At 37.0% G+C, this 13,370-nt stretch overlaps 1 protein-coding gene across 2 annotated transcripts in view; it reads left to right on the top strand.

Moving 5' to 3' along the window:
• LOC149847606 (CLP protease regulatory subunit CLPX1, mitochondrial-like) overlaps positions 1-10,341 on the top strand; it is an 89,805-nt gene extending 79,464 nt beyond the window's left edge. Inside the window, exons 8-15 of one of the 2 annotated variants that reach the window (XM_089997122.1) lie at positions 1,350-1,406; positions 1,863-1,933; positions 2,013-2,112; positions 2,247-2,351; positions 2,905-2,967; positions 3,107-3,229; positions 3,431-3,595; positions 10,125-10,341. In XM_089997122.1, coding sequence (XP_089853248.1) covers positions 1,350-1,406; positions 1,863-1,933; positions 2,013-2,112; positions 2,247-2,351; positions 2,905-2,967; positions 3,107-3,229; positions 3,431-3,595; positions 10,125-10,196 — 756 coding nt within the window. In that variant the 3' untranslated portion in view covers positions 10,197-10,341. Of the gene's footprint in view, positions 1-1,349; positions 1,407-1,862; positions 1,934-2,012; positions 2,113-2,246; positions 2,352-2,904; positions 2,968-3,106; positions 3,230-3,430; positions 3,596-10,121 lie in introns of both variants that reach the window. The other variant, XM_089997121.1, reaches the window with a different exon arrangement.
• The last annotated feature ends 3,029 nt before the right edge of the window (positions 10,342-13,370 follow it).

Genomic DNA, 13,370 nt, shown 5'->3' with positions numbered 1-13,370 from the left:
TATTTGTGAAACACCTAGCATCAATCTCGATAGTGGCTGTTTGTTGTCATTGCGCTCTTTGTGGTTGCATTCGTATTGACGTGAGTGGCGACATTGTTCGTCATTGAGAACCAGTTACATTGTTTGTATATATATATATATATATATATATATATATATATATATATATATATATATATATATAGTTTGTTTGTTTTATTTTCGAAAAACAACAAAATTAGTTTTAAAAAGTCATTTTTTTCATTTAGGTTTAATCTCTTCCCCATCGTACACTTGACGTGTACGTGTATTCGTGAGACCGACCTCCCGTAGTTGGGTCATGTCTACATCACTATGCCAATGTCCAACCCTATTTCTCTATATCTATTTTAGCTGTTTCTTTCTTGGGTTTTTTTGCAAAACAGTCCCTGCCTTATGCCATTTTGCAAATCAGTCCCTGCTTTTTTCACCGTTGGTGCAAAATAGCCCTTCTGTTAGAATGGCGCCAAGTTAACCATGGTCAGATTTTGTGGAAAATGACCATCTACCCCATCCCTTCGTTCTACACTTATTTTCCCTAACACCCAAGTTTTCTCTAACCTTTTGTTCTCCTAACCCCCTCTCTCAATGAGAAGGTTGCAGTGAATGGGGGTGGAAGTGCCATTGATTTTGGAGCCAGGCTCAGACGACATAGGTAGACGTGAAGTAATGCAATATCGGCCATAGGAAATTTGACTGCTGCTGAAAAACTCCTGTTTCAATTAACACTTGTGAATCTGGTAGTGCATAGGCATAGCACATGCTAGACCCAATATTGACAGATGCAAATTGAAAGTTCAAAACATCAAATCTTGATGTAGTTGGGTGGCCAAGCAGAAGGGATAATGGCAAAATTAATCTAGCACTTTACAAAGGAAAAAATGCCTTTACACCATGGAATCCTAAGAAAATTGCCACAGCATGCTGCCCAAATTTCACGATAAAACTGTTGAAGGGAGTGGCATTTTTTGACAGACATCAATGGTCCACACTATCAGCAGACCATGGTCAATCAAAAATTCCATACGATGCTAGTCAGGTTTTTCTTGGGGAGTGCAGGTTTTGGGGTTCTCTGTTTGGGTTTTATGGGCTCTGTCTGTTGTTGGCAAGTATATGTTTCTTAGCATGTGAACATTGCATCGATGACTGCCTATATTTGGTGAAAGAAACATGTTTGTTCAATGCTACATTATACTTGCTTCAACTTTTCATTTGGCTTATAGCTGTATGAAACTTCTATTTGCCCATTTATGGGAGAAGATGACTTGAAAAGAATCATAACTTCAATATGCAATACTGTATTTTAAAATCTTCTGCCTATTTTTCACCAGGTTGTGAATGTTCCAGAAAAAGGGGCTCGGAAACATCCTCGCGGTGACAGCATTCAGGCATGCCCTACATCTTATTTGTGTGTTCTTAGTAGCAAGAGATAGGAGCAGCTCTAGTAAGTTTTAGCAACTCCACAGGCATGACTAGGTTTCTCAGTGTAATTTTCTGTGTTATATGCTATCAATATTAGGACCGTAAAATGAGGCTTCAGAGTAAAAAAAAGGTATGAGAGCAAGCTAGTGCCTCAAAGACCATAGTGACAACAGATACATATGTCGTGTATGTGAATGCTTACATGTGTCTACCCAAAAGTATTCTGTAATTCTCTGAGTGTTATATCATATGTATTCGTTTCTCTGTCTGCATGCATGGGTGTGTGTACCCGAAATTACTGTGTCAAATCCTGTTGCTATCTTTTCTAAATGGTTATGTTGTCCTATTTTAAAAAGTATCATTAGCATGCAGAGCTTGTGTATCTTTATATTTTTAACTTGCTAACTTGCATTGCATGACAGATCAATACTAAGGACATACTCTTCATATGTGGAGGTGCTTTTGTCGACTTGGAGAAAACCATTTCAGAAAGGTGGGGAAGTAGCAAGTCGACGTCTTATTATGATGCAACTTACATCCTTTCAACTTTAGTCTCTTTTTCTCTCTCTCAGACGGCAAGATTCTTCCATTGGCTTTGGAGCCCCAATACGCGCAAACATGAGGACAGGTGGGCTCACAAATGCTGCAGTGACGTCATCGTTGCTAGAATCGGTAAGCATAACTTGTTTGCTGCCAAATCTGTTGAAGTTAAATTGCTGGCTTCTTGGGCAATCACTTGTTTTTTTAGTTTTGGTTTGAATCCAAACTTTTGAAGTCACCCTGAAGCTCATAGCTACCATGCGCAGGTTGAAAGTGGTGATCTCATTGCGTATGGTCTTATACCAGAATTTATCGGGCGTTTTCCAATTCTTGTTAGCTTATCAGCTCTGAACAAGGACCAACTTGTTCAGGTAGCTTCTACTAATCGTTTTTCTGTTTCTCCCTTGATTTTCTTTAGTCAATTGTTCTTTAATATCAAAATCTGTTTGTTTTCAGTTAAATCTAGTTTTTTTTAAAGGAGTTAAATCTAGTTTTGATTTATGCATATAGTATGCATAATTGTTAGTTGTAAGGAATTGGTGTGTGCAGAATGTAATAAATAGCATGTATTTTCTTGTTTCTGTCACAGAGAACAGTTTGACATATTCTAGTGTATTATGATAGGTTGCTTTGTTTATGCTTATATATTTGTTGACAGGCTTAAAGATTGAATGGTAGCACATAGTCCTGTTATTTGTGTGGATATAACCGAACATGATACATTTTACTCTTCATGTTGTGCATCCGTTGTGGAATTGCATGACAAATATAATAGTTAGAAATAATCCTGTTATCTGTGTGGACATGACTGAACATGATACATTTTACTGTTTATGTTGTGTGGTGCTTGTTGGACCTTGGCTTTATTGTGGCCTTTCATTTCTTAAAATTAATACATGCTAGTACTATTGTCCTCTATTTTAGGTCCTTACTGAGCCAAGGAACGCTCTTGGGAAGCAATACAAGAAAATGTTTAGCATGAATGATGTAAGCACTTCAATTCTACTGATTTTTTGGCTAAGATTATGCTTTAGAAAGTCTCCTGTTGTTTCATGTCAATGTTTATCATGAGTTTTGGTCCAGATTCTAAAATAAGTCATGACTTTATGCCACATCAATCTTTCAGGTTAAGCTACATTTCACAGATGAAGCACTAAGGCTTATTGCAAAGAAAGCATTTGCCAAAAATACTGGTGCTCGAGGTTTGCGATCTATATTGGAGAACCTTTTGACTGAAGCTATGTATGAGGTCTGGATGCTTGTGTTGATGCTTTCTGTTGGTGCCATTGCTCTTGTCATCTTGTCTTTTATCTTTTCAGAGCTCACTGAAAAAAAGATTGGTTCTATTTCCTGCCATACCATAGATGACAGAAATGTCTGTTTTAGAATCATATTGATACTTCAGCCTGATATGCAGTGTCCAAGTGATGTTTTTCATTTATTTTCTCAGATTCCAGATGTCAAAACTGGAAATGACAGAGTCGATGCAGTGGTTGTTGATGAGGAGGCTATTGGATCAGTAGATTCTCCAGGATGTGGTGCCAAAATTCTGCGTGGAGATGGTGCGTTGGAAATCTACCTTGCCCAACGGAAACAGAAGGAGAAGGGTTCTGTGGTAAGTGGAACTTCCTTTTACGTTACAATTTGTCAACGAGTAAACTTATTGTCAGTGATGCTATGCTGTACACTATGATCCGTCAAATAACAGGAGAGTGACTTAGGCATATGTAGAGAGGTTATGATTCTTATTGTCAGTGATGCTTTGCTGAACATATTGGTTGAATATTAATTAGAATTTGCAGTACATTTCAGAACACCCTTTTCTTTCTCAAATCATAGCAAGCGTTATGGCTGCTAAACAAGCTGAATGGCTTGAGCTTTCCTTGTTCAAGCTCGGTTGCTCAATATGAGCTTCATCCTGCATCTGTGCTCATACTGTTCGAAGCTCGAGCTGACTCATCATGAAAGAGAGGAAAGTCCGGGATGATTTAATTGAAAAAAGATGTTTTCCAGCAGGTTATTCCTAGCAACCAATTTTGTAATGAAACCAACAAAATCTCAAAAAGGGCGACAAAGGCTACAATGAGATACCAATACAATAGTGGTCACTTGCGGACCAAAAGAATTCACACAATGAAAATACACACAAACAACTCACAAAGCAAAAAATATAATAGATCTTTCATTAACAAATGCTTAGAAAAGCATTAAGAAACACAATAGGGATATCCTTATTTATAAGCACAACAAGGGGCAAAGGGGGCAGCCCAACTAGGAGCTGGGCTTAGCCCCCAACGGTCATAAATATGATAGTTGGGTCTAGCCCAACGACTAGTTGGGCTGTCCCATGTTACAAACTTCATAAAAAACAAAAACAAAAACAAAAAATAAAATAAAGAAATACAATTCAGCCCCTAGTGGACTGACCCCTATTACAAAAGGAAATAACCGAAGTACCCGTGATGGGTATTTCAGTTTACATACAAATAAATATATATAATAACACACACACACACACTCGCGTGCGCGTGCGTGCACACACACACACACACACACACACACACACACACACACATATATATATATATATATATATATATATATATATATATATATATATATATATATATATATATATATATATATATTGGGTACACAATCTTAACACCCCGTCAAACTCACGGTGCAACAACCGAGAGTTTGTCAAGGAGGAAGTGAAATCTGGGTGATGGGAGCGCTTTGGTGAAAAAGTCTGCCAATTGATACTCAGATAGTACATATGGCAACGTGATGGTCTTCTTCAGAAATTCTCATAAACGTAATGGTAATTCATTTCAATGCTTGGTCCTTTCATAGAATGTATGATTGCTTGCTATGTATATTGCGCTCTTGTTGTCACAACATAATCTTGAGGATTCTGCAATGTGAACTCCCAAGTCTTCTAACAACTGTTTCAACCATATTAATTCAAAAGTGGTTGTTTTCATGGCACATTACTTTACTTCTATGGAAGAAAGAGACACTTTTTGTTGTTTCTTGCATCTCCATGAAATTAAAAAACCACCTAAAAAATACAAGAACTGGTGGTTGAGCATTTATCATTCACATCTTTCCCTCAATTATAATCTGAATATGCAATAACTTTTAATGGAGAAGAAGATGAAAAAATAAACCATAATTTATAGAGTTTTTAATATATCTGATGATTCTCATTACAACACTCATATGTACTGTAGTAGGAGCATGCTGAAATTGGCTAACAGAATGAATGACATGAGAAATATCAAGATGAGTAATAGAGAGATAAGATATAGCTCCAATCATTTGTCTATATAGAGTTGGGTCCTTCAAAGGTTCTCTATCATCTTCATCTTTACATTGATGACCTTTGGAGTATCAATTCTTTTCTCATAAGAGAACCCGAATGACTTTATTATCTTGATAACGTACTTAGTCTGAGACAAAAAATAACCACGAGGTGAATATGCAACTTCAATACCCAGAAAATAACGTAAAAAATCAAGATTTGTCATATCAAAGTTGGATTTGAGAACATCTTTGAGATGACTAACTCCCTGCTTATCACCTCTTGTGATAATCATATCATCCACATAGAGCAACAAAAAAACTATACTTACATTAGAAGACTTAACAGACAATGCACTGTCAGCATAACAAGATTTAAAACCTAGTGGAATTATCACGGTGTTAAATCAATCATATCAAGCCTTAGGAGCTTGCTTTAGACCATACAAAGCTTTTCTCAAACGAATAACTTTTTCATATGCCAATCCTAAACCTTGAGGTGATTCCATATAAACTTCTTCATTTAAGTTACCATTTAAGAAGAAATTTTTAACATCCATTTGAAAAATAACTCATTTTTTAATTGAAGCTATAGAGATGAGAGTTCTAACAGTAGTCATACGAGCAATGAGAGCGAATGTTTCTTCATAGTCTATACCATATTCTTGACTATATCCTTTAGTTACAAGTCTAGTATTATATTTCTCTAAGGGTCCATCACTTTTGGTTTTAACTTTGTAAACCCTATTACATCCTATGACTTTCTTTCCCTTGGGTAAAGTTTGAATTTTCCAAGTTTTTGCATTTTTTAGAGCTTTTAATTCATTGCTCATGGTTCTAATCCATTGTTGATAATTTTTAGCCTCATTATATGAAGAAAGTTCGATATAAGAGTGAATGATTATAAAACAAACTCTATAGTTAGGTTCAAATGATTCATACGATACAAACCTACTAGGTGCTTTAGACAATCTTGTAGATCTCCTAACACTGGGCTGATCTATGTCTTAACTTTGGGAATACCTTTCTAGTGCACATGGGGGATGATCTTGAGTTCGTCGAGAATAGATTTGCACTTCATTGTTAGATTCAACTATATCAATAGAGGTATCTTGTGTCATCATAGTCACTCTCATGCACATCTTGAACATCATTGTCATTCATTAACAATATTTTTGGTCATGCCCATCCATATCATCAACATTCATTTTAGCTAAATCAAGTAAAAATGAGTATTTATAAGGTTCCTTAGGCACAATTTTTTCAAATCCATTTTCCTTTTCAAGAAAGGCCACATTTCTTGAAACATAAAGTTTGTCTTTTTCAATATCATAACACCTATATCTTTTTTGGTTTTCGGTATAGCCTAATAAAACACAAGGGATGACTTTAGCGAAAAGCTTATCATTTTTGTTAGAAATGACACAACATTTACAACCAAGGATTTTTAATCTTTTATAATCCGGAGGCATTTTGAATAATCTTTCAATAGGAGAAATGTTTTCAAGAATAATTGATGACATTCTATTAATTAAATAGACCGTTGTAAGAACGACTTTGACCCAAAACCTCTTGAAACATTTTTGGATATAAGAAGAGTTCTAGTAGTTTCAATCATATGCCGATGTTTTTTTTTGTCAACCCATTTTGTTGTGGTGTATACGGGCAAGATCTTTGATGAACAATCCCTTGTTTATCAAGGTATTTTTTGAAATCATTTGATAAAAACTCACCTCTAAAATCAAATATAAAGATTTTGATAGAAACTTTAAATTGATTTTTGACATAACTATGAAAAATTTTAAAGCAATCAAATACATCATATTAGTTGAGTCTAAGGAAATAAATCTATGTGTGCCTACTATAGTGATTAACAAATATAATATAATAAGATACACCTCCATTAGACATAATTGGAGCGGGTCCCCATACATCCAAATGGATTAACTCAAATAGTTCTTTACAAACAAAATGACTAGGTCCAAGTGGTAAAGATTCATTTTTTCGAGAATGCAATCTTCACAAACCAATTCCTTTTCAATACAATTTTCAAGAAAGGAAAATAAATACAATTTTGACATGCTTGGATGTCTTAATCTTCTATGCTATTTTTCAATGTTTTTCTTTTCAACAAAATTACAAAAAACTTGATTTGAAAGTTTTAAGTTGTCCATGTAGTAGAGGTCCCCTCTTCTATGGCCTCGCTCGATCGGCTTCTCAGACCGATGATCCTGCACTAAGCAACCACTTGATGAAAAAGTGACTCTACATCCATGTTCGGTGACTTGAGAAATGGATAGGAGATTTAGATTTAGTTTATGTACTACTCTAATGTTTGGAACATAAAATTTCTGGCTATTTTTAGAAGATTTTTTTAAAGTACCAAAGCTTTGAATTTTTAAAGAGGTTCTATCGGCGGTTGAAACATAAGAATCATTGGAGTTAATACGACATTCAGATAATTCATTAGAAGTCATATGAAAAGAGGCACCGAAATCAAGAATCCACAAAGTCTTAATGGGGTCCACGCATATAGAGACGGCCACACTAGAGAGAAGAGGCATGAGCCTTGAATAATGGTTAAAGGACTTCCATGAGTTGACAAAGAGACACATTTTTTGAGCCTTCATCTACATCACCCTTTTTCGCTAGATGACCCCATAGAGGCAACTTTCTTTCCATCTCTTTGATCTTCTCTTCTTCTCTTTGGGCAATATAGCTTAATGTGACCTGGTTCATTGCAAAACATATTAATTTACCACTCTTGTATTCATAGTCATTTGAGCTCCTTCCATAGTCATTTGAGCTCCTTACATAATCATTTCAACTTCTACCATAGTCATTCAAACTTCTTCCAAAGTGATAAGGTTTATAAGCTCTTGTGTTACTTCCGAGCCTTGCCATGGCAAGCACATAATTTTCATTTTTTGTAAAAGAGGGTTTCTTCAACCTATTCTCTTCCATAGTCAATTTTTATAAAGTTTCAACTATGGTGGGAACACCTCTATGAAGGAGAATCGATTTGGTCCCTTCAAATTCAGGTCTAAGCTCATAGACAAATTGGTAGAAATGCTCCGCCTTAATTTGATTTTCAAGGAGTGCTACGTCTAGAGGACAATGCCACTTAGGCTCTAAAAGAGTCAATTCATGCCAAAGAAAAGAAAGAGCATTTCTTCTTGGGTCATAGTTCTAACATTATTTTGCACATTATATACATGAGCTATGTCTTTTAGACAATACATATCCTTAAGATACTTTCATGCATCACTAGCAAAATCAAACTTTGTCAAACTTGAGCACTTCTTGATGTCGACACTATTGATGAGCCATTCAATTATCTTGGAATGATCCATCCCCCACTCTCCACCTTTTTTCATATTCGGCAACAACTTTAGACATTTTTTCTTATTGAAGCGCTATTTCTTTGCCATTTTCGATCTTGGTAAGCACAAACTTAGGTTCTCTTTCGATGCCATCAACCGAACCCCATAGACCTTTTTTTTTCATATTTTGTGTTTTACTATAGATGACCACATCACATAGTTTGTATCATGGAGTTTCACGGGAATGAAGATAACTTCTCGTTCATCCTCCATTTTTACAAATATATATATATATATATATATATATATATATATATATATATATATAGAGAGATAGAGAGAGAGAGAGAGAGAGAGAGAGAGAGAGAGAGAGAGAATTGAAGCAAAGTACTCTTTGGACACCACGAGCGCATGATCACATGATCCGTGTTCTCACGTCCGCACGAACATGATCCTTAACCGATGGCTTTGATACCATGTAATGAAACCAACAAAATCTCAAAAGAGTGCCACAAGGGCTAACAATGAGATACCAACACAGTCATGGTCACTTATGGACAAAAAAAAATTCACACAATGCACCAACAACTCACAAAGTAAAAATCTAATATATCTTTCATTAACAAATGCTTAGAAAAGCATTAAGAAACACAATAGGGAGATCCCTATTTATAAACACAAGGGGCAAAGGGGGCAGCCCAACTAGTTGTTGGGCTAGCCCCCAACGGTCATAAATATGACCATTGGGACTAGCCCAAGGACTAGTTGGGCTGTCCCAATCAGTCACATGTTACAAACTTCATAAAAAACAAAAAGAAAAATATAAAATAAAGAAATTACAACTCAGCCCCTAGTGGACTGACCCCTATTACAAAAGGAAATGACAGTATGGGTATTTCGGGTTATATATATATATATATATATATATATATATATATATATATATATATATATATATATATATATATATATATTGGGTACACAATCTTAACAAATTGCACATTCTTGTCCTTATGAGCTTACCAGCGATTATCAGAGCCAGGTCAGCTCTTGTTCGTGCTCAACTCATTAAACATAACAAGCTCATATCAAGATGAATGCAAGCTTCTGTACTAGCCAGAATGAAGTTGTTACCAAGCCAAACTATGCTGAGCTATGGCAGCTTGGTTTATTGAGCAGTCTGCAGTCCCAACGTTGAACATATGAATACATACATCCATGATGTGCTGTTGTGCCTAAATCAGTTAGAATGTTGATTAGTTGATTGGGCCTTTTTTGTTTCTGCCTTCTGAAATGTTGACAGCTAAATTTTTGCTCCACATATGACTGACCTAGTCATGAGACCGCTGGTTGCTTTGTTGTATAATTATCCAACCCAAAGTTTGTGCCAGCAAATGTATGTGGATGTAGAGTTTGCTTCCTTAAGTTGGCTTATGTCTTGGTCGGTGATACGTTTCAAATTTATTCAATCTGATACTTCTTTTCTGAGGCTTTGCTGTCGTGACCTTGTAGCAGGTTTCTGCCGAGGGAACGGAGGGTGAAGGGGAAGTTGAGGCAGAACTCTCTACTAGAGTGATGGGCATGTAGCCTTATACCATATGTCCAATGTACAAATGGAATAATTGCATGCAAATGTAATGTAATTGTCTTTGTAGGGCAGCCATCTTTTCAATGGAAAATGTAACATGCTAATTTAAGATAGTGACATTCCATAATGTCACAAGTTTCCTCATTCTTTGTCGTAAGAATCTGTGCATGTGTTTTTTTTCCTAATATGATTTCGATTGCATTTTGGTGAAAGAAAAGTAGCCATTCAGTGTATGAGATCACAATTCGTAACCTTTTTCTTAGATACGAGCTCTCGAGTTTGGCTTGCTTCTATATTTGCTCTAAGATAATATTGAATCAAGCAGCGATCAGTCATTACCTAATTATTGGTTGTGATATTGCAGCGTAGTCATCTAAAATAAACAAACACTCACACGATAAAAAATGAATTGCACAGCTGCACAGTGGTTTAACTTGGTTCTGTATAAACCTATGTCCATGGATAATTTCTCTCTATTCTAACTCACAAATAGAGGTTCTCTAACATTGAGAGTCCAAAATAGCTAACGTTACATGTGGATAGGGAGTTCTAAGCTTAGTCAACGTTTCATCATCCTTATCATCTTGTTTTGATAAAACCGTTTGAACTCTATTCAATGTGTGGACTCTTCTCTTAACTGGATTATCGTGACCTGCTGGAAGGTCATTTGCTTTATTCTGCTCTTCATCAGGACTCTTAGTGGTCGTGCCTCTCAGCCGGACTCTGGTGGAGTTCTCTGGAATTGTGACTCTAACGGCCCCTTGCAAACCCAATGAGTCTTCACTCACATTGAGTTTGGACCGTAGAAACGAGAATCACTGAGTCAATAAGGGTTTAGTGAACACATCAGCCAGTTGATCATGATTACGTAAATAACAAACTTGCAGCTCCTTTTTAGCAACTTTGTCATGAATGAAATGAACATCGATTTCGATATGTTTCGTGCGAGAATGAAAAACTGGATGAGATTCGAGATATGTGGCGCCAATGTTGTCACACCAAATGATAAGGAGGACCAGTGAAACCGAGTTCCCGTAGAAGATATCTGACCCATGTGACTTCAGTCACAGAGTTAGAGAGTGCATGGTACTCAGTTTCGGTGCTTGAGCGGGAGACAGTGTATTGTTTCTTGGAGCTCCAGGAGACTAAATTAGGGCCAATGAACATGGCATACCCACTGGTGGATTTTCTATCATCAAGGTAACCAACCCAATATGCATCCGTGAATACAGAGAGATCAAAATTGGTGGATTGGTGCATAAGTAATCCATAGGAAATCATGGACTTGAGGTAGCAGAGAATATGCTTGACAGCCTGCCAATGATTGAGTCGGACGATGCATGAACTGATACACTTTATTCACGGCAAATGACACATCCAATTGAGTCAGGGTGATGTATTGCAAGGCTCCTATAATGCTGCGATATAACATGGGTTCTTCAGAAAGACTGGTCGTCATTGGTGAAGTAATGGGTTTGGTCTCAAGCATGTTGGACCGACTGAGTAGATCCAGAATATACTTGCGCTGACATAAAAGCAAACCAGTAGATAGAGAACAAACCTCGATGTCGAGAAAAAAATGTAGGGGACCCAAATGCTTAAGAGCAAACTCATGCCCCATATCTTTTATGAGAGACTGAATGTGAGACGAAGAGTTGTTGGTCACAATAATGTCATCCACATAGATAAGAACAGACATAATAATAGACAGATTCTGAAAAATAAAAAGAAAAGTATCCATTTGGGAACCAATGAAACCCACTGTAAAAAAGAATGCACTAAGGTGATGATACCAGGCGCGTAGAGCTTGCTTCAGGCCATACAGCGCACATCACAACTTGCACACATAGTGGAAAAATTGAGGGTCTTGAAAACTGGGAGGTTGTGCCATATACACGTCTTCATTAAGAACTCCATGAAAAAAGGCATTTTGCACATCAAGTTGATGGATCGACCAGTTGTGACCAGTTGCAAGAGCAAGAATAATGCGAATAGTAGTGGGTTTAACCACAGGACTGAATGCTTCAAAATAATCGACACCTTCTTGTTGACTGAAGCCTTTGGCTATAAGTCGAGCTTTAAAGTGCTCAAAATTGCCATCAGACTGCTATTTAATTTTGTAAATCCATTTGCAACCAATAATATGATGATGAACCAGAGGAACAAAAACCCATGTACCATTCTGAATGAGAGCATTAAACTCTAAGTACATAGCTTGCTGCCACCGAGAGTCTTGGTTGGCAAGGGTAAAGGAAGTGGGTTCCACATCATGTGTTAGCTCAGAGAGAAGAGCAACTGGAAGAAGATGTTTTGTGGAAAAGACTATTTTTGATTTATGAGTGTCGTTCATGGTGTGAGTAACCATGGGATGAGTGTGAATCAGTACCGAGGAGGGAGGGACAGATCTCAAAGAAACAAGATTGGTAGGTGGGGAAGGAGGGTCCACACTAATCGACAGGGTAGAGGAGGGTGAAGAAGAAGATAGGATAGGTGTAGGGGCAGCCATAGCAGGGAAGGAGGGATAAGGTATGACAAGAGGGGTCGACGCAGGCGAGAAAGAGAGCGAAGATGGAGATCGAGGATGGCTACTAAGTTGGGAGAAAGGAAACCGAGATTCATAAAAAATAATATGTCGGGAAACAAGGAGTTTGAAGGTGGTCATGTTGAGACACACATAACTCTTGTGATGAGGGCTATACCCTAAGAAGGTGCACAACATGGAGCGAGGGTCAAGTTTATGACGACAATACAGGCGGAGATAGGGAAAACAAGCATACCCAAAAACACGCAAAAAGGTATAGTTGACGAGTTTTAAAAAAAAGTTCGAGAGGCGTTTTATTTGCAATGGTATGCGACGAGAGTCGATTGATAAAATAAACAACAATTTGAGCATAGGGCCAAAATTTTAAGGGAACGGCAGAGTGGGCCAGAAGTGTCAGGCCAACATCGATAATGTGTCGATGTTTGCGTTCGGCACTTCCGTTTTGCTCATGAGTATGGGGGTAAGAGACCCGGTGACCAATGCCACAAGCATGTAAATAGGTAGAAACATTATGATACTCACCACTCCAATTCGTGTGAAGAAATTTAATCTTACCATTACAAATATTCTCAACATGTGCCTTGAATTGCCTGAAAATATCAAAAACTTACGATTTTTGATGAAGTATATA

Source organism: Nuphar pumila, chromosome 2 (assembly GCF_984573655.1).
Source record: "Nuphar pumila chromosome 2, dmNupPumi1.hap1.1, whole genome shotgun sequence".
In the NCBI taxonomy this organism is placed as follows: Eukaryota; Viridiplantae; Streptophyta; class Magnoliopsida; order Nymphaeales; family Nymphaeaceae; genus Nuphar; species Nuphar pumila.
The sequence above is the reverse complement of the archived record's forward strand: the minus strand, read 5'-3'. Positions and strand labels throughout refer to the sequence as shown.